Source organism: Pan troglodytes, chromosome 8 (assembly GCF_028858775.2).
Source record: "Pan troglodytes isolate AG18354 chromosome 8, NHGRI_mPanTro3-v2.0_pri, whole genome shotgun sequence".
Lineage (NCBI taxonomy): Eukaryota > Metazoa > Chordata > Mammalia > Primates > Hominidae > Pan > Pan troglodytes.
The window spans coordinates 57,934,847-57,957,085 of NC_072406.2; the positions used below are offsets into that span (position 1 = coordinate 57,934,847).

Genomic DNA, 22,239 nt, shown 5'->3' on the forward strand with positions numbered 1-22,239 from the left:
AGAAAAGAGAACTTTGGTAGTATTTAAGGAAAGCATACAGAATGAGTAGAAGTTTGCCAGGTGAAGAGTCAGGAGGATGATATTTAGCAGAAGGAAAATTTAACCAGATTGTGTGTTTGGCAGAAGGAACATCTGAAGGAACACCTGACGAGGCTGCACCCTTGGCAGAAAGAACACCTGACATGGCTGAAAGCTTGGTGGAAAAACCACCTGATGAGGCTGCACCCTTGGTGGAGGGAACAGCTGACAAAATTCAATGTTTGGGGAAAGCAACATCTGGAAAGTTTGAACAGTCAGCAGAAGAAACACCTAAGAAAATTATGAGGACTGCAAAAGAAACATCTGAGAAATTTGCATGGCCAGCAAAAGAAAGACCTAGGAAGATCACATGGGAGGAAAAAGAAACATCTGTAAAGACTGAATGCGTGGCAGGAGTAACACCTAATAAAACTGAAGTTTTGGAAAAAGGAACATCTAAGATGCTCACATGTCCTACAAAAGAAACATCTACAAAAGCAAGTACAAATGGTAAGATGCTTGAGTGAACTTTGTAAGGTTTATTGGCATTTCAGGTTTCTTAGTGAAAAAAGTGTGATATGGGAGTAGCTGGGAATGACTTGAATATCTAAATAAGGCAAGCTTAGGCAACACTTTTTCATAGTATAGAAATAAGTAGATATTATTCCGTAGGCCCTGGAAAAATTCTCACAGTACTTCTGGCTGTAAATACTAAGTGAACTAACTAACAATGGCTAAAACCATAGGAACCAAAGTTGTTTTGGTGATACAGAGATATTATAGGATCCCACATTTTTTTGTTTGTTTTTCATTTGAGACGGAGTCTCACAGTGTTGTCTGGGCTGGAGTGCAATGGCAAGAGCAATCTCGGCTCACTGCAACCTCTGCCTCCTGGTGATTCTCCTGCCTTAGCCTCCCAAGTAGCTAGGATTACAGGTGCCCGCCACCACTCCGGATAATTTTTTGTATTTTTAGTAGAGATGGGGTTTCACTATATTGGCCAGACTCGAACTCCTGACCTCATGATATGCCTGCCTTGGCCTCCAAAACTGCTGAGAATTCAGCCATGAGCCACCGTGCCCAGCCAGGACTCCACTTTTGGTTGGCTAATTAGCAACAGCTCCAATCATCATGCTCTCTCAAGACAATATTTAAAGGCTGGAAGGGCTGCTTTTGTTCACGTTTCTTTTAAATAGGGAGAAAACTTGGAAGCTTGCAGTAATCTTCCTGTGACATTTTATTGGCTGGATTATACCACATGCTCATTTCTAAACCAGTCACTAGGAAAGCAAATGTAATTACTGTGATTAGCTTAGAATAATGATTTCTCTTTTTGAGATGGGATGGGGTAGTGGAATAATGAATATCTAAATAAGCTTGTGTTTCTGCAGCAGGAAAGAATAATGTCTTTGCATAGGAAGCCAGCAATGTTTTCTGCAGGGATTCATTGGAAAAGTTTGAGCAAGGGAGTCACAAGATTAGATTTGAGTATCAGGGCATACTGGTCATGGTATAAGGCAGAGATTGGCAAACTTATCTTGTAAAGTGCCAGATAGGAAATATGTTAGGCTGCCGGACATGGTGGCTCACGCCTGTTATCCCAGCACTTTGGGAGGCCAAGGCACGTGGATCATGAGGTCAGGAGTTCAAGAACAGCCTGGCCAACATGGTGAAACCCTGTCTCTACTAAAAATACAAAAATTAGCCAGGTGTGGTGGCATGCACCTGAAATCCCAGCTACTCAGGAGGCTGAGGCAGGAGGATTGCTTGAACCCAGGAGGCGGAGGCTGCAGTGGGCTGAGATTGCACCACGCACTACAGACTGGGTGACAGAGCAACACTCCATCTCAAAAAAAAAAAAAAAAAAGAAAAAGAAAAAGAAATATATTAGGCCATGTGGTCTCTATAACAGCTATTGAACTCTGCATTGTAGGGTGAAAGCAGTCATAGATAATGTGTGAGCAAATAGGCATGATTGTACTCCAATAAAACTTTGTATAAAAAACCATTTGGTAAGCTGAATTTGGTCTGTGGCCTATAGTTTGCTGGCCCTTCATATAAAAGATAGATGGAGGGTAATTACATAAAAAGATTTAAAGACAAAGTAAGCTTGTGTAGTAATTCATGCTATAGTCTCCCTTTTGTTTTTTTGTCACCAATCTGTGGCCTAGTATCAATCTATTATGAAAGTTTGACCCATCCAGGATAAAATGAATCAAGTTCAGAAGCTCAGTTTACACATTTAAATATGTAAGTCTTTCTTTGCCATTATTTTATTTTGATTTGTTTTACTGAAATTTTTTTAACTTAAAAAATAACAGTAGTAACTGTTAGGGTTTCTTTTTCCCTGTGAAAGCCATCAGTTAAGGGGCCATGTCTAACTAGGCAATATAAATATAAAATAGTTTGTATTTCCAGTGGCACTGGAAAGATAAAGCAAAGGCAGAAAAGAGGTACAGTTAATATGGTTTAGTGATTATTGAGTTTAAAAAGCTAGGGGACAGATACAATCTCAGGTCATTCATAAGTTTCCAGATTGTGCATGAGCATTTACAATGCTCATGGGGAAGGAGTAGGAAATTGTCAGGTTAACAGAGAAGAGCAAACAGTCATGGGACAGACCAGCAGTTTTCTTTACATGATGAGTTTAATGAAACATTCATGTGGGATATTTTCAGTAGGTAATTGGATTATAGGCATTTCTAGCTGGAGATAGAACTCTGGTTGGAGATGTAGGCTTAGAATAATTTTATTATAATTATTGGGCAAAGCCATAGATCTCAATGAGCTCATCCGTGATGCAGAAGATGTAGAATAAGAAGAAAGCCATTGACAAAACCCTGGGAATATCAACATTTCACAGAGTCAAAGGACTTGGTAAAGGAGACTGAGCAGTGGCTAAAGAAAAGTAGGAGAGGAGTCAGAGAAAGTGATGTTGCAAATTTTTTTTAAATGTGAGAATTTCAAGCAGTAAGATTACTGAAAAGTGAATTGGATTTAACTTACAAGTTCTTCATTGGTAATCTGTTCAAAAGAATTATTTTAGAGTTGCTAGGTATACTGTTGATGTGGTTGATATTTCTGTTGTCCAAGAAGAAATCTCCCAAGATCCTACCTAACTTTTTGTAACTAAAGCAGCATACATACACAGGGTCTGGGAAATTATCTAGACTGGTGAGTACACCTGCCAACATTATTCCAGAATTGTCAAAACCTAAGGGTCATGTGTGAGGAAAAGTGTTGTCTTTTTTATCTGTTTCTTGTGGATAGTGGAGATCTGTGTTGTGTGTGTCTCTCACACGAACACACACACCCACATACACAAATAAGTATAGTAATTCACCCTTATCCATGGGGAGTATTTTCTAAGACACCCAGTGAATGTCTGAAATTGTGGATAGTATGAAACCCTATATATACATGTTTTTTCTATTTATGCATATTTATGATAAAGTCTAATTTATAAATTAGGCACAGTAAGAAATTAACAATAACTTATGATAAAACAATAACAATATATTGTAATCAAAGTTAGGTGAATGTGGTCTCTCAAAGTGTCTTGTATTGTACTCACTCTTCTTTTTCGTGTGATGACTGTGAGATGATATAATGCCTGTGTGATGAGATGAAGTCAGGTGAATGAGGTAGGAGTTGTCATGTGGTGTTAAGCTACTAATTATTTCTGGCTATCTGACTACATATCAGAAGGTGGATCATCTGCTTCATGTGGATCATTGAGCCATGATAATGTTGATGGTTGGGGTTCAGGAACAGACCATTTTGATGACTAATGGGCAGATAGCGTATACAAAGGGATGATTCATGACCTGGGTGAGATGGAACATGATGTCTTAATACTTCATCGTACTCTTTAGAATGACACATTATTTAGAACTTATGACTTGTATATTTCTGGAATTCCCAATTTAATATTTTTGGACTATGGTTGACCATGAGTAACTGAAATCATGGAAATCAAAACCATGGCTATTATATTGTGAAACATATGTTTGGTCTTCAACACTGTTTTCTGGCATACAACTCATAAAATGTTTAGAATCTCCAAAGTGATGTCTTTGTATGCTAATAATTGAGTGATGGCTGGCAGTCCCTAGGTAGCTTCAGGATAGGAGCTGGTCACAAAAAAGAACAAGGCATGATTAGTGTGTTGGGACTTTCAGCCCCACCCCTCAACCTCCTAGGAGGTGAGAGGAGATGAAAGTTAGGTCAATTACCAATAGCCACAGATTTGTTCATTCATGCCTATGTAATAAAGCTTTCTTAAGAACACAGAAGGACTGGGATCAGAGACCTTCCAGATAGTTGAATGTATGGAAGTGTTTGGAGGCTGATGTGCCCTGGGAGGGCAAGGAAGCCCCATGCCCCTTCCCCTATAACTTGCCCTATGCATCTCTTCATGTGTCTGCTTTGTGATACCCTTCATAATAAACTGGTAAATGTGTTTCCCTTAGTATTTGGGGCACTCTAGCATGTTAATCAAACCCAAAGAGGGAGTCATGAGAACCCCAACTTGAAACCAGCTGGTTAGATGTTTCAGAGACCGATTTGCAACTGTCATGGGAGGGCAGTCTTGTGAGACTGAGCCCTCCTCCGCCTGTGGGATCTGAGACTATTTCTAGATAGACAGTGTTGGAATTAAATAAAGGACAACCAGCTGGTTTCTGCTTCAGAATTGGTTGCTTACTTGTTGGTGGAGAAAATCCTCCACACATTTGGTCGCAGAAGTCTTCTGTTTTGATGATTGTTGTGGTGTGAGAGCAGAGGGAAATCATGTTGTGTGTGTTTCTTTCTACACATAGAGCAGATAAAGAGTGACTACTGTATACTCTGTTCTAACTGCTTCTAGTTCATTTGTCTAGAAATTGTAGTTTCTAAGATTGACACTGTCCACTTACACTAATTCTGCTAATAATATAATTTTCTGTCAGTCTTATAGGGTTCTGTTTGGATTATGACTATTGTATACTGTAGTTCACTTGTAGATATCAAATTGTGATAAATTCTATCTTTCCTTGCACTTGAGAACTATAAAGGAGTGGAAATAAGAGTTGTTAATGCATTAATTTCCTACCAATATTATGCTTAATAATAATTTTACTATAGTCTCAATGTATGGTCCCAAATGAATGCTTTATGACAAATCATCTGAGTCTTTGTAACAAAGTATTGGAGTATTATGCTTTTTTAAACAAGACCTGAATCATGCACGAAAGTGTGCATGATTCTTTTAAATTAAGTTGAAGTCTCATGATGTCTCCCAGGCTGCTTTCAGACTCCTGGGCTTCTCAGGTGATCCTCCTGCCTCACCTTCCCAAGTAGCTGGGATTACAGGCATGTGCCATCATGCCCTCTTATGTTTTTAATATTCTGTATTTTTTATTTATATTTGTTGATTTAATATATTTTACTTTTTTTCTTTAATAGTGGATGTGAGTTCTGTAGAGTCTATATTCAGGTAAGACTTTCCAGTTTTTTAAAACATGTATGTTAACTCAGAAAATATAGAGAAAAGAAACCACTATCTTTTGAGTGTTCTACTCTGGGATAGACAACATATTATGTGCTTAATATGTATTATCTCACATAGTCATCACACAGTTTTGCAAAGCATCTGTGCTACTATCACCTACTTTGTATTAACCAGGCAAATGTGGTTCAGAGAGGTTGATTAATTGGCCTATGATTTCATAGCTAAAAAGTAGCTGACCCTTGAGTTTGCCATCAGCCTACCTTGCTCCCAAATCCCTTCTGTTGCCCCAAGGCATAGATTGATGGAGACCTGTGCATCACTAGAATCAAGGTACAGGTCCAGATGGGATCAATTCACAAAGTCACATTTTGTTATACGTTACCTCTTTTTAGAGTTTTCCCTTAGAACACTGGTTAATCCAAGACTTTGTTCTAATATGTTTAATAGTCAAAGTGATAACCAGTACCTTGTTTTTATTACCAAAGTTTTTAGAGCAGACCTTACTTAGCTGTGGCCACAAGACATAGGTTTTTGTTTCATAAGCAAGACCTGGTGAATCCTATAGATGAATTATTTTACTCTTAGTGGAGAATATCTACATATAGATATATTAATCATATTTAGAGGCTATATCTTATAGATTTCTCTATTTACTGACTTCCCAGTTTAGTTTTTCTTCAAAGCAGTACCCTGCCTAGTTGCATGCACTCTTCATTTTTTTTTAGAGTCTTTTTTCTTCTTCCATGACTTTTCTATAGTCTTTTCCTGATTACTTTCTTCTCTGCTTTCCTCGGTGTTCTTTTCGTGTATGATTTTATTCTTTCCACCAGCCCCATTTTTCTATAGCTAAAATTAAAAGCACATGGAATTTTAGGATTGTAAGGACTCTTGGAGACTAATCAAAATACTTTCATATTTCAATCTGTATTTAATATCCTGGAAAAATGGTTGTTCAGATGGAGAATCTGAAACTCAAAGTGACTTATTTAAATATCAGAGGTAGCAGAAGTAATATTTAAACTCATTTCAAAGCCCACTACTCTTGTTTTTATAACATCATGTAAGTGAGTGTTTGAATAATAGAAAGAAAAGGGAATGGGTCTAATTAAACAAATGGAAAGGGATAAGAATGGAATTAGCTGGAGAACCCAGTGGAAGTAGATAAGAATGGAATTACCAGGGAAAGGCCAAGTTTGAAGAGAAACAATCCCAGGACTGGTAGGAGTAAGGATTTTACCAAAGAGATCAGAATATTGGATCTTATGACAAGTTTGATGAAGATAAATTAGAGGAACAAAAACACAGATGACATTGGGAGTTATCTAGAAAGTCATACTAAAATAGGGTTCAAAGGAAGTCCTGAATTAGGTCGCTGCTTTTTTGCTTGTTTAATTGGAGAAACGGACACACTTCATGCTTTCTATTGAAAGATTTAAAAAAAAAAAAAAGCCGCTGCAAAAAGTCTCTGCAAGCAGAGAGAAATGTCCTATTGTGTTCTTTCACCCCAAATCTCACAGGAGTGGCTTAGAGCCCCTTGAGTGCTAGGGGATTGAAGTTTGCTGAATTACATAGATCTGTGGCCCAGGGCAGGTGTCCCCTCCCCTTTGCCTCTTTTTCCAAGCCTCTGATGTCTTACCCATGTACATGTAAAGCAGGGGTAAGATTGGCTGTCAAATAAGTCATGGTTCAGTTGGGTTTTTGATAACATGCTTACGCTGGAGGTGAATGACTGACTGAGACTCCATTTAGTTGTTTTCCAGGAACAGGTAAATACAGAGCTTCTAGGTTGGTCATTGAGTTTATCTTTTCAGTAATCTGTGCTTTGATGAGCAGAATATTTAAAGGTTGGAGACTGCCATGAAGCTCTGCAGAAGAAAGATCTGGAAGTGGGAGACACTTTTACTATATATAGTGGCTCCCACTTCCAGATCTTTCTCTCTGTGTAAATATAGTATTTAGAGAAATCCAACTATCAGGACTCAGTTTTTCTAGCAGTCTCTCTCCTTGGGTATAAGTACCTATGAAGATTTTTAAGGCTTTTCTAGTTTATGTAGACCTGAATAAGGAAAGACAAGTACAAAATAAGTAATTAGATTTTATTATTTTTAATGTTTCAATTTTTGTTGAGAAAAACATTCCCAATAACAAATATACATTTGTGTTTTGACATTTGTAGGTTCAGCTTTTCAACATTTCAAATATTTCAGGGCACTCTCTGCAGTGTTTTAGAGTGAAGGGAAGCAACAGGGCCTTCTTAAGTGGTTTTTATGCTGAAAAACAAAGAATGTCATTTTCCAGTGACACAGATTAGTCTTTGAATCAGAGATAGATAATGGAGAAGAAACAAGGTAAATGTATCTTTCTACCTCATTTTAGGTTATCAAGTTTGTTCCAGTTTAGATATCAAAAGTTATGTCAGCCATTAAGTAGATTTTCAGTTCATCATTGAGGACAGTTTGTGAGGACGAATTATACTCAGGGTATGCCAATTATATTGGCTATCACTACTTATTATGGAACTAAGAGTCAGTCTTCATTGGATGTTATAGGTTGGGGAGGTAGAGTCAAAAATAGGTAACTAAAATCTTTTTTAAAAACAGAGGGCATATTTTAATTATACCAAGAAACATGATTTAATATACAAAGACTGATTTTTCCCAGATTTTGGTTTTTGTTTTCATTTTTTGGAGTGAGCACCAAGATATGAACTAGCAGATTTTCTTTTTAAATATATGAATTTGCTTATTTTTGTTGTATCTTTTTTTCTCTAAAGTCTGTTCAGCAAACTGACTATTGAAAATTCACAGTCTACAAAAGTTAAGGAAGACTTTAATCTTGCTACCAATGTAAAATGGTCTGTTATGAAGTTGATTTTCTCAGTTGGAATCTAGTTCTGTATAGTATTTACTTTTCATGTTTAGCAGTGGTGTAATTACCATTATTTCATGTTGGTAATATAAAGTTGGTCAGATAAAAACATTTTATGGAAATATGAGTAGTTGATTTAAAGTTTTTTTTTTTTACTTTAGTAAATAACAAATGATTGGTAAATATTTTGAGGGTGTGAGTGCCAACAAAAGCAATGGACTGGAGAATACACAGTGATAGGAACATTATATTAGAAAAAACTTTTCCACAATAGAGAATATATAAAATCTGGTAAAGGTTTATTTGGATAAGTGTGCTTACTGTGACTTTTAAAATTATTCTATTGTCACTTAAAAAACTCATGCTTAAATTTATATTTAATGGATCCAGTTACTTACTATAGTAATCAAGGAATCTCTCTGATACTGTTCAGTTCCAAAACTGTGCCACATAGCATATAGGGTTTTTTTTGCACGTATTATTTTGATATCATGTAGTTTTTAGGGGAGAGCTTTTTCTCAGTTTCTCTTCTTGGTTCTTTAATTACACCAAAATAATATTAGAAATTGTGAAAATTTTTTGGGGCATGGTGGTACATGCCTGTAGTTCCGGCTACCAAGGAGGCTGATGCAGGAGGATTGCTTGAACCCAAGAGTTTGAGACCAGTGTGGGCAACATAGCGAGACCTTATCTCTAATTTTATTTTTTATTTATTTTTTATTTATTTTTTTGAGATGGAGTCTCGCTCTGTCACCCAGGCTGGAGTGCAGTGGCGCGGTCATGGCTCACTGCAACCTCCGCCTCCTGGGTTCATGCCATTCTCCTGCCTCAGCCTCCTGAGTAGCTGGGACTACAGGCGCCCACCACCATGCCCGGCTAATTTATTTTATTTATTTATTTATTTATTTTGTATTTTTAGTAGAGATGGGGTTTCACCGTGTTAGGACAGTCTCGATCTCCTGACCTCATAATCCACCCTCCTCGGCCTCCCAAAATGCTGGGATTACAGGCATGAGCCACCATGCCCGGCCTATCTCTAATTTTAAAAAATAATTGTAGAAATTTAGAAATGTAAATTCTCTTTCTCAGAGTCTGTATTATTAAGGCATGCCAGTGTGTTTTCTAAATTATTTCATTAAAAGTATATTTTACACTCTTCATCTCAATGAAGAATGCAGGTTTTACCCCAAATAAACAACCAGTTTATGGAAGCAGAGATTCTTACTAAGCATATGGTAGGATTTTAATTTCAGAATTTTTAAATTGTAATTTTTAAACACATTGTTCAAAGACTTTTTACCACATTTGAAAATTTTAAATTTTGGAAGATTTTGTATTGAGTTGTTTAAATAATCGTTTTGAAGTTCTTGCATCACTATAAGATACTGCAGGTTAGAAAACATACTTGTGTGCAGCCTAGTGTACCTAGAATACAGTCTTGCCTATAAAAAGAGTTTTAAAAGGTTTTCAATGTGAATAAATAAGCAGAAAAATGAATTTTTATGTAATGAAATGTTACAAGTAAGATAATATGCATAATATATCTTATAATAAAATCTAATGCATTTCCAAAATATGGCTTAAATTTATATTTTCTTTTAATATTTAGAATGCATAAATTCATGTGAGTTATCTTGAGAAAATATGTCTTAAATAAGAAAATAAATCAGAGGTATGTAGTAAACAGGAAAGAAGGTTACACTATATCCTCCAAGTGGAGTTTAGATTAAAAAAATTTTAATATATTTTAGTCTCAAGTCATGTTTTGTTTTTTGTTTTTTGTTTTTTTTTTTGAGACAGAGTCTCTCTGTTGCCCAGGCTGGGGTGCAGGTGTGCAGGTGGCATGATCTCGGCTCACTGCAACCTCCGCCTTCTGGGTTCAAACAATTCTCCTGCCTCATCCTACTGCGTAGCTGGGACTACAGGCGTGTGCCATCACACGCAGCTAATTTTTGTATTTTTAGTAGAAACAGTGTTTCACCATGTTGGCCAGGATGGTCTTGATCTCTTGACCTCATGATCTACCAGCCTCGGCCTCCCAAACTGCTGGGATTACAGGCGTGAGCCACCGCACCCAGCCGAAACTCATGTTCTATTAAACATATCATTTCAAGGAATACATTACTCTTTAGAATTCTGATTACCAAAACTTTCTTCAGGTGAAAAGTTTACGAAACATTCCTTTTTAAATTTTGTCTCTCTGTAGTAAAAATGTTCTAGCTTTTAGGTATTGGCTGAAGACCATGTTTAATTAATTGAGTGTCTTATTATATAATAATGAAATTAAAATCTTTATTACACAGGTATTAACAAAATAACTAATTGTAATGCAAATACTGACCAGCATTATAGGAATATATTATGAACAGAAGTCTGTATTTTACGTATTTCATCACATGTCTTATATAGTAGTTGTTTTTCCTTTTCTTTCATGACTGAAGCTCATACTTGATTGACTGGTTATGTCTCTTGTTTGTTTCTCCCTCCTCCTTCACCTTTTAAAAATGATTTACCCCAGACTTTTTTCTCACAGAATACATTTCTTCAGTGTCTGCTTTTTAGGGCATCTCTGTCTCAATTGTCAGCATATTTATTTACAGGTTTCTATTTAGTTGCTATGTATTATTTTCATTAATCAATCATTGCCGCCCCCCATGATTTATTCTTTTTTTTCTCTGTTTCTTGGAAGAAGCAGAATTTATACAATTATTTATACTTAGCTTTTTGCCACACAGAATAGAAACAACCTATGCTATTTCAATGCAAACCCAGTTAAATAAGGTACTATTAAAAACTAAGCTCTCACACTTTTCCATACAAGAGGTAATTAATACAACTGTAAATTGTGAAGAGATATTTCAAAATATAACATGTAATTTAACATTTTAAATTTTAATTATTTCTACAATTCTATAATCTATGTAATGGTAAATTTTTGTCCTAGGTTATTTTGGTTAAAAAAAAATCTAATGGATACCACCATATTTGTATAATAATAAATTAGATGAAGGGGGATGAAAGGAAATTATTCATTGAAGAAGGGTAAGATAAACATAGAGACTACATGAGAGAGTCAAGATGAGACAGACTATTATAAAAACACAGCAAAAATAGTGGTTTAAATGAGAGCAGAAACTCTCTAGAATAAAAGATATAATAATAAATTATTTAAAATAAAAATTAAGAAAACATAGCCAGGTAATAAAACACTGCTCAGGTGTTTTCGACTGACTTATAGCTGATTTTAACAAAAAGCTGAAAGAAAATATAAGGACGAGTATAGGTAAGAGCAATTTGTTGTACTCTTTAAAATATCTAGTAGAGAATAATTTGAATGTTTCTAGCATAAAGGAAAGATAAATACTTAAGGTGATTAATATCTCAATTATTCTGATTTCATTATGTGAATGTATTAAGTTATTATATGTACCCTCAAAACATATACATTTATATTGTGTGAACAAAAAAATTATTAACAAGGAAAGAATTTAATTCTCACTTCATGTTTTATATTTAATCTAGTCATACTTATATTAATGCAGAATGCAAAGTTAAATTGGTTTTAGGCCTTGTCAGCTTTATTGTGAATTATTAATTTTTGACTCTTTGGTTTCTGGTTTAAGATTTCTAACTTAATGTTTGACATATTCTTAGGTTATTTAACTAGTTTATCCTACTCTTTGATATAACCTTGGTAGCTGTTTTGAATATTTTTGTTAATAGAGTATAAATAAATAAGCATTTTATTTAATCTTATTAAAATTAAATTTTCTGATCATATGAACAAGGTTCTTAATCTGCATCTCTTAAAAGAGAAAAATCTTTTTTCTTGAGACCACCATGGCTAACATGGTGAAGCCCCGTCTCTACTAAAAATACAAAAAATTAGCTGGGCGTGGTAGCGGGCGCCTGTAGTCCCAGCTACTCGGGAGGCTGAGGCAGGAGAATGGCGTGAACCCAGGAGGCGGAGCTTGCAGTGAGCCGAGATTGCGCCACCGCACTCCAGCCTGGGCCACAGAGCGAGACTCCATCTCAAAAAAAAAAAAAAAAAAAAAAAAAAAAAAGAGAAAAATCACTTTTAAGCTACAACACTCTCAAAGAAATAAATGTAGAAATTATTAATCTCTAGAAATATTCTGACATCTTTTGCTCATAATATCTGTATGTAATGGTATTATATGCACACATCAAATGAATGTAATCAATCTTTGTGAATTTTTTAAAGTAAACTACCTATTATTATAGAATCATATGTAAGGAAAATTGTTAACAGAGCAAACAAACTTATCATTGGAAGAATTTTTTTGCTCTTAAAAAATATCTCTTGCAATCGGGATATTTTATATTATTTCCAGGAAGCCTTAACTTTAGTCTTCATAATTATTAAACCTTGCATATATATTTGTTTATTTCTAAAACTCAGGAATCCTGTCGACTTGAATTTTGTAGTTTCTTTCTTCACTTCTCCTGTAAATACTGGATCCTGCTTGACAATCATAGATGTATGTAAAAACTATTAAATCTTCAACTTGAATAATTATTGGTTAATTTTCTTTATATGAGATCTTTTCTCCAATTTTAAACTACCATCCTATATGGTGTAAATAGGCAATGTGAGCTAGCATTCTATTGTTTACAGGAACATAAGAAAAACATGTGAATTTTAAAACAGGGTTTCACATTTCTATCTCACTTTATAGTGGTACTTAAAAATGCCTCATAATTCTATAATTAGGTAAGCATTTCTCTTGTACAATTAAAAATTTCAAAGTTAATTTTTATAAAGTTTCTTTTGCAGAATCTTGGTGTTTTAGAATTAAATGTTTTCATTCAATTCAAAGACGCATATTGCAATGTTTCAGAAATAAATATTTACCTATATAAATAAAATTATTTTTTTGAAACAAATTTGGAAATATATAACTGAGAAACTTAATCCCATGTTTTTGTCTCTCCTTTGATTTTAATTTTCTTTTTTTTTTTTGAGACAGAGTCTCGCCCTGTCACCCAGGCTGGAATGCAATGGCGTGATCTCGGCTCACTGCAACCTCCACCTCCCAGGTTCAAGCGATTCTCCTGCCTCAGCCTCCCGAGTATCTGAGAGTACAGGCATGCGCCTCCACGCCCAGCTAATTTTTGTATTTTTAGTACAGACGGAGTTTCACCATGTTGCCCAGGCTGGGCTCAAACTCCTGACCTCATGATCCACCCGCCTCGGCCTCCTAAAATGCTGGGACTACAGGCGTAAGCCACTGCGCCCAGCCCGATTTCATTTTCAAAAATTCAACAGTCTGCATAGGTTACTTAATTCTACCCATTTAGCCTATCTTATAAATATTTATCTTATCACTATGTAATTTTCCTCATGTAGGTCATCTACTCATACTCCAAATGTATTTATCCAGATCTTTCTTCCAAGCCCCTTGGGTGCCCCAAATCTTATAGGTCTCAAACTGAAAGCATCATTTTTATTCTGTTCCTGTTTTCTGACTCTTCGTAATCTACTCTGTCATCTGGTTTCCCCATCCTAGGAAATAACACCTAGGAAGTAGCAGTGAAACACTCAAGCACTTAAACCTGCACTTCAACCCTCCCCCACATCCTAAACTTCAACCCTTTTCCATGTCACCCATCCAGTCACACACCTAATTTTGTATTTTCTACCTTCTTATAATTTTCCATATCTTATTACCATAATTAACTCTCTACCTATAATTTTGAAGTACTCCTTTCTAGTTTTGCCCCATCTCCCCATGTTCATCTATCGTTACATCGCTTGAACGGTCACCTTTCTAAAATGTATTTGTAATGATGTAACTCATCTGCATATTGAGTGAATACCCATTACACGAAGGGGTAAGTTCACATTCTAGCGTGACACATATCTTATATGGTTTGGCCCCATTTTATCTCTTCATCTGCTTCCTCTGACTGTTCCAGTTTTATGACATCATTTTGGCACCCCTCAATTGCCATGTTGTTTCATGCCTTATTATTTTACACATGCTATTGCACCTAGAGTCTTTGTATCCTGACTCTGCACTTTGTCTGTCCTTCCCAATATGGCCCCATTATGGCAGCATTTTCTATGCTTTTCAGGTAAAACTGATTGTTCTCTCCTTTGTGCCCTTCTGTATTATATTGACTTAAATTGTAGAACTGGTGAATTATACTTTTCTGTTCTTATTTGTTTTCACATGTCTCTAACATTTCTTGAATATAGGCCAGAATCTATCTTCTGTGTATATTTCCTGCTTCTCCCAGGATAGTGCCTGTGATTCGATAGATACAATGTATGGGTTTTTTTGTTTGTTTGTGTTTTGTTTTGTCTTACTGACAAATTGAGTGAATGAGTGAATAAATACAGTTTTTTCTGAAGTTGTTTTTTGGTGCTTTTTGGTTTTTGTTTGTAATAGAAGGAAGCAACAAAGACAGCAACTGAACAACAAGAAAATGATGTTGGCATTATTGAATGAGCGCCATAAGATCTAACAAGTAATGACAATTTTCTTTTTTTATACCAAAATAATAGAAGGGGTAAGTTAGTATCTCTGAAAATTTTTCTATGCTTAAGTGCTATTATTTAGAAAACAATTTTATAGACTGAAATACAATGTCTACCTTAAAAAATACTTTTTGCTATCTTTCATCATACTATCAATTTTCTGAACCTGCTTTGATTCTGAAATTCTATATTTGCTATTACTTTTTGAAATATTCATAAATGGAAATAGATTTGTATGTTTTTATAATTTACAGTAATAAGTGTTCTCATATATGTGTCTGTGAATACCATTTTGTAGATAAGATGCCCACATCAGAGTCAGGACAAAAAGAAGATACGAAATCACCTTCAGTTTCTGAGGTACCGTGTATTGTTGTTGTTATTTTAAAACTTAAGTAATGAGTAATCTTAAAACATAAAAAGATGACTTTATTGTCTCACGTCTGCATGTGTCCATAAGAAATTTTCTGACATTTATCAGAACATACTTTATAATCATATGCCAAGTAGATAACAGCTGCATAGTGCAATTCTGCTAATTTGAAGGATTAATTTACAAAGCCAGTGTAGAATAGAGCAAAAGAAAATAAGGCATAGAAGAAACCAGGAATCTATTTGAGTTCTGAAGGTAAGTTTGTCTAAAAACAAAATAATTTCTCTGCATTCATTTATGGGCAAATACATGATTCTGTGTATATCTAGATGTATGAAAGCTTTACTTGGATTCAGGGAGAAAGAGTTTAAACTGTAGTCTTAGTCTTGCTCAACTTGGAACTTGAAAAGATAATGCCTGGGACTTGAAAGTATTGGTATATTTTGATTATCCAGTATAGATCTGAAGGAACATTTCAGGAGTTGGATAAACGTGAGAAATAGGACACCTGTAAAACTATAACACAACAATTTGGTTGAGTAGTATTTTAATAAGTAGACATTCTTTTCACAAATAGAACTCTTTGAGTCCCTTTGTGGCAGCCATGTTTGCAACCACATAGGTATCAGATAATGATGTATTCCAAGGTCACAGCTATGGATGTGGAAGAGATAGGAAAGGCCTCACCACTTAAGATAGAAGCAGCAGCTGCATAGTGGTAACAGCAATGAGTGGATGTCAAAAGGTAAGTCTGTATTTTGATTCTGTCACTTACTAGCTATGGGAACTTGGAAAAAATCATTTAACCCAATCAAATACCAGTAACCTTGTGTATAAAAATAGTGCTCATATCTACCTCTTAGGTATGTGTGATGAAATAATGTTGTAACAAATGTGAAAACATTTTGTAAACTGGGAAGTCTGTATCCAAATGTAAGACAAAACGATCAAAGTGGCATTTATGTGAAAGCAGAATTGTTAGCACAAGAATAGGGAGTAAGAACAGGCATGTGGATTTCTAATTTTGGGTAAGAGGATGGTAACTTTCAGCAGGCTACTACTGCAGATTTTCCATAGAAATATAGCAGTTTGGAAAATTAGACTTTCCTGTTGAGATTTTCAATGTTTTGACCTGGAGTAATTTCTTTCTAAGTACCAACTGTGTGCTAGGCAGTGAGTCTCTGAATATCCAAGATGAGGGATTATGCTGCAGTAGTAGGAAGATAATAACAAATGAAAAACACTTATAAATCACTATACCTTTTTCTTAAAAACAAAACAGAGAATGGTTAGAGAAAATTGAAGAACTTTATAATTAGCATGGGTATGGGAGTGGCAGTGGAATTCTATGGTCAGAGTAGATCTTTCTGCGACTGCCATTCAATCTCCTGTCTCAAAGATGAGGAGTAAGCCATATGAAAGTCTAGGAGGAAGACATTCTGAACAGAGAACAGTGGACCATATTTGTTCATCATTTTGTTCTTAACAACCTAGAATGACTAGGAAGCAGAAAGTGGGGTAACCACCAACATCATCATCATCCTCATTATTCTAAGGTGAAGAAAAATCGGCAAATATGTCTGGCACATGTTAGATGTTTCACGAATACATGTTTTTATTTTTCTCTTTTTATGAAGGCTTGCTCTACTTTTCTGAAGTTATGTCTTAAGAATCAATTGCATACTTTATCTAATGATTGTTTTCATTTAAAAATAACATATTTTCCTTATGAATCTTTCATTTTATTCAAGCAGTTATCAGCAAAAACTTATCAAAATTATTCTTATTAAGCCTTTGTTTTCCTAAATGAAACAGATTTACAGAGTTCTTTTCCTACTCCGCATGACATACTCTGAAAATTCTCTTCATGCCATGCATAGTTTTTAACAAAAATTCTGTAATTATGCATATGTCAAATGTTTAATCATATTGTATTTTGTTTGCAATGCCCTATTATTTTTGGTGAGGACTACAGTGTAAGGCAGATACTTTGAAGTTAATTCCTTTTGAAATATACACACAAGTGAATTTTTTTGGGAATATGATTTATTTTTCATGCTCAGTAACCCAGTCAATAGCCACATGAAGATAAAAGATAAGCGTGATCTACAGAGCATATGCAAGGTTTTCTCTTGAAATGTCTTGGTTTTCAATATGTGAACAGCCTGAAATCTAATTGCCTTTAAAGTAAGGAAATGTGTTTTTAAAAAGATTTGAAATAAAAAATATTGATGCTTGTCATTATTTTTAAATCGAAATTATTTATTGAGGCAGAATGTGGTGGCTCATGCCTGTAATCCCAGTATTTTGGAAGGGAAAGGTGGGTGGATCACTTGAGGTTAGGAGTTTGAGACCCACCTGGCCAACATGGTGAAACCCTGTCTCTATTAAAAATACAAAAAAATTAGCCAGGTGTGGTAGGCAATCAATATATATTTGTTCAGTGTATGAATTAGTGATTGTTAAAATATGCTGTCCTTTATATCCCAAAGTACTAATATATTTTATTTCTATCTCCTCCTCAAGACAGATTCAACTAACCTATCAAAATTCTTGGGTGCAGTTCCTTCTCATGAAAGAGCAAGGGAACTTAAAAAATATCACTGTGAACAACTTACAGCAAAAATAAAACAAATGAAAAATAAGTTTTGTGTACTACAAAAGGAACTATCAGAAGCAAAAATAAAATTGCAGTAAGTGAATCAAAAGGTTAAATGTGAACAAGAGCTCTGCAGTGTGAGGTATGACATCCTAGTTTTAAATAAATATTTCAACTATTTATACTAAAATTATGTAGGATACTTTTTGTAATAGCTGACTTACCTTCTGAGGTTTAACTGCAGAAAAAAACCTGTCTTGCAGAGTGTCAAATTCCTTTAAATAATACAAGTTCTTAACTTTGAATACTTCTGATAATTAAATGCATATTTATTTAAATCACAATTTTAATGACTATATAGAAGGCCATTATTTGGAAATCCCATTATTTACTTAACAAATTAATTTTTTTGATTTTTAATTTTTTGTATTATAAGTGCTGCAAGGCATAACTGCAAGTAAATATTTTTCTACCTTTCTAATTATTGACTTGGAATAAATTCTTCAATATAAAAATATTTGGTTAAATTATAGGAAGTTTTAAAAAGTTCTTTGTTCATTACTTCCAAATTGTTCTCAAGAAAATTTATATTCATTTACAGTTCAACAAAGAGAGTGTGAAACGGCCATTCCTCGCCCCCCAAGGATCAATTTCCTTTAATTGTACACTTTTAATCTTAATGTGTATGGAATATAAGGAAAATACTTGTTTATATTTTTAATCTTTTCCTTTCAGAATTGTGATAACTAAAAGTGCTTGTTACAATGTCTCAACTTATAATTTATAATTCTTAAAATTATATTTTTAAAAATAGAATATCTATAGAATATTCTCAGGAAAAAGGAAATGAAAGGGCTTTGGGAAATTTTATCTGTCTAAATATAAGCAGCACTAATATTGCGGGAACTGGCCAGCAGCCCGCAATGCAACGGGGCTCCTTCTTTGTTCCCAGGCGGATTGGCAGGTTGAGAAATAAAAGACACACACAAGATAGTGAAAGCTGTGTCCAGGGGGGTCACCACCTTCTGGTCCTGTGATGCCGCCAATGCACTGGATATACCAGCATTTATTATTAAGTTTAGTGAGGGTGGGGATAGGTTAGTGAGGGATTTATGGTCATTTGATTATGAGGTGAGATGGTCACATAAGGATGAAGTAATTTAACATAACATCAGTATGCAGAAGTACAGTATACAGAGATAAGAATTTACAATATAGTGTGTGCATCAGCAATTTCTAACAGAGCCTTAAAACAGAAACAGTCTTTCCATAACCTATGATTAGCAAGATATTAATCACCAGTAACAGTTGCAGCAAAAGCTGGTTGCAAACAATCCATAGAAACAGGACGTGAAGCTAGACAACTGGTTAGACCACAGATTCTCAGAAGGGAGTATGCTTTAACCCTAAAGAGGCCTAGAAGAGCCGAGGCAAGATAAGGGCATTTATAGCCCCATCTTATCCATATGAACAGGCACCCCTCATGCGTTCGTTTATAGGCTCTCCACAAGAGTCGCATTCCATTCCCAGAGCTATGAACATCTGCTTTTCTGGGATAGGAATCATGGTGATGTGAAACCTCCGACTGCATATCCGTTCATAGGCTCTCTGCAGGGGGAAGCATATCACGCACTGTTGGCTTATTCTGGCAGTCCAACCTGGCATTATCTTTACACAATCCTGCATGCAATTTTGTATTTATAATAATCAGGAGTATTTCATCTTTTATTCCAAAGCAATAGTTTCAAGGGGTCTCCCTACACACTAAGGCTTCTAGTATGGGGTCTTGTATAGGTTAGACATCAGGGTGTAAATCAAATTTTTGTATGTAGTCAAAGTGATTAATCTTTTATTTTATGCTTTTGCATGTGTTGTAATCCAGGGAAAGTTTGTTTCAATTCTGAAGCTCTTAAATTCTCTAGTCATTTCTTTTTTACTTTCATGAATTCATTGTGTTCAAATAAATGTTTGAACTTTGGGGAATTTATGCTCTATAGCATTTGAAGTTTTGATTCAATGGTTCTTCAACTGATACCTACTTACAGAAACCCTTTCAGTGTATAAATGTACAAATTATTCTTTAAGAGGAACCATGATATCCCATTTTATTGAGTGCTAGCTAAAAATTTATTTTATTTAGGTTTCTCACACTTATGAAAATGTAAATGATCTCTTACATGAAAATGGCATGTTGAAAAGGAAATTGCCATGCTAAAACTGCAAATGGACATACTAAAACATCAGCACCAGGAGAAGGAAAATAAATACTTTGAGGACATTAAGATTTTAAGAGAAAAGAATGCTGAACTTCAAATGACCCTAAAACTGAAAGAGAAAACATTAACAAAAAGGGCACCTCAGTATAGTGGGCAGCTTAAAGTTCTGATAGCTAAGAACACAATGCTCACTTCTAAATTGAAGGAAAAACAAGGCAAAGAAATCCTGGAGAAAGAAATTGAATCATGCCATTCTAGACTGGCTTCTGCTATACAAGACCAAGATAAAGTGTGACATCAAGAAAAAACCAAGAACTTGCTTTCCACAGTGCTCATTTGCAAGAAAAATGAATGTTGATGTGAATAATATAATATATAACAATGAGAAGCTTCATCAACCACTTTCTGAAGCTCAAAGGGAATCCAAAAGTCTAAAAATTAATTGCAATTATGCAGGAGACGCTCAAAGAGAAAATACATAGGTTTTAGAACATGCACAAAGAGACCTAAGTGAAACATAGTGTCAAATGAAGAAAGCTGAACACATGTATCAAAACAAACAAGATAATGTGAACAAGCATACTGAACAGCAGGAGTCTGGAGCAGAAATTATTTCAACTACGAAGCAAAAATATGTGGCTTCCACAGCAATTAGTTCAGGTGCATAAGAAAGCTGATAACAAAAGCAAGATAATAATATTCAGTTTTTTGAGAGGAAAAAGCAACATCACCTCCTAAAAGAGAAAAATGAGGAGATATTTAATAACTGTAACCATTTAAAAGAATGTTTATACCAATATGAAAAACAGAAAGCTGAAAGAGAAGTATCAAAAAAAAAATATTTTTCAACCTTCCTGAAAGAAAATTTAAAGTCATATTTGGCCTTAGATAAATGCTGAATCTAGTTTAATATAGATAATAAATATATTTACCATGTCAGCTTAGAAACATGGCTTATTTCCACCAAATGCAAGTTAAAGCTGAGAGATGTTTTACTTTAAGACATTGTGTCACTTATGAAATTTTAAGAATTTAAGTTAAAGGTTTTTAATAGATTAACATTAATGACATTGGCTTATACTGCTGAAATAAAGGTTTTAATATCTCTTTGTGGTCACATTTTATGACCACGATGAAGCAGATAAATGGGAATGCCCATATCAGCAATGAGTATTTTGAAATTGATTCAACAATTTACTTTGACAGTTAATTCTAAATTTTCCAGAGGAACTGAAGTGTATTTGAAGTATATTTTGAAGTGCACATTTCTGCATCTTGTAATACTACTTTTTCAGTAAGTTTTTGTATATTTTAGTTGGTAGAATTTTATTTTCATTTATGTCAATTTGACTTAAATCTGAATATATCTGAATCTCAAATTATGTATTGTTATGACATCTTAATTTTTTAAAGCCATCTGTGTTTTATTAAATAATAGCTTAGGACAAATGTAGTGGATTTTAGCAATATCAAATTTGATTTAATCATCCCACTGGTATTTATAATTTACTTTGAATATTGTTACAAATAATTTGCTCATAATTTCTATTTCAAGGCTCAAAGACTGTCATGTGGATAGAACTTTGTCCCAGAGAAAGATCATTGTAGCTATCTGTGATTTATTAGCTTTGCATTGGATCCCCATTTTTCAATTCATGGGGGGTGGCAGGGTTCATGTATAGTACAAAAAAAGTGAGTAGAGGACAGAAACTTAGCAGCTGCGGTCAGGAGGGATGTGGAGACCAGGTTACCTAGGGCCTCTAAAGCCTTTGAAACAAAAATACTTTTATTCTAAGATAGAAACCTGTTGGAAAAATTTCACCAGGTGATTGAGTATGTGAGGAACTTTGATGTTGATTTGTGCTTCAATAAAAAAGAAGGAAAGCATTCCACAGCATAGAATTTACCACCACTAGTCCTGCCCACATATTTTCTTGACACTTCAGTAAGTTGTGAAGCATTACAGATTCATTAGGGGACAAATGACTAGTGGGATGAATCTGTTGTCTAGTAAGAGAGTACCAGTTTGGCAGGAAGATAATACCTTCTTGTGTCCTTAAGTGGATTCAGTAATAAGCAGGAATGTGTACACATAAAGAAAATAAGCTGAACCAATATATTTGGGGATATTTTTGAAAGTAAATATTGTTAATTTGATAAGGTGATTTA

The 22,239-nt window shown here is 34.7% G+C and overlaps 2 protein-coding genes and 1 pseudogene across 15 annotated transcripts in view; 2 read left to right on the forward strand and 1 right to left on the reverse strand.

Annotated features, from left to right (window-relative positions):
- The window catches only part of LOC107966728 (ras suppressor protein 1-like), a 118,897-nt gene that overhangs the window by 49,886 nt on the left and 46,772 nt on the right, over positions 1-22,239 (reverse strand). The gene's annotated exons all lie outside the window — the stretch shown is intronic.
- The window catches only part of LOC450427 (ankyrin repeat domain-containing protein 30B-like), a 30,370-nt gene that overhangs the window by 1,983 nt on the left and 6,148 nt on the right, over positions 1-22,239 (forward strand). For 2 of the 14 annotated variants that reach the window (XM_063780639.1, XM_063780637.1), the window contains exons 2-6: positions 124-528; positions 5,464-5,494; positions 15,181-15,242; positions 15,903-16,000; positions 17,782-17,876. In XM_063780639.1, the coding sequence (XP_063636709.1) occupies positions 183-528; positions 5,464-5,494; positions 15,181-15,184 (381 nt within the window). In that variant the 5' untranslated portion in view covers positions 124-182 and the 3' untranslated portion in view covers positions 15,185-15,242; positions 15,903-16,000; positions 17,782-17,876. Of the gene's footprint in view, positions 1-123; positions 529-5,463; positions 5,495-7,685; positions 7,858-12,800; positions 12,880-14,793; positions 14,915-15,180; positions 15,243-15,877; positions 16,001-17,781; positions 18,040-22,239 lie in introns of those variants that run through there. The other 12 variants (XM_054659487.2, XM_054659488.2, XM_063780631.1 and 9 more) reach the window with 12 other exon arrangements.
- Positions 15,983-21,049, forward strand: LOC112204604 (ankyrin repeat domain-containing protein 30A-like; annotated as a pseudogene).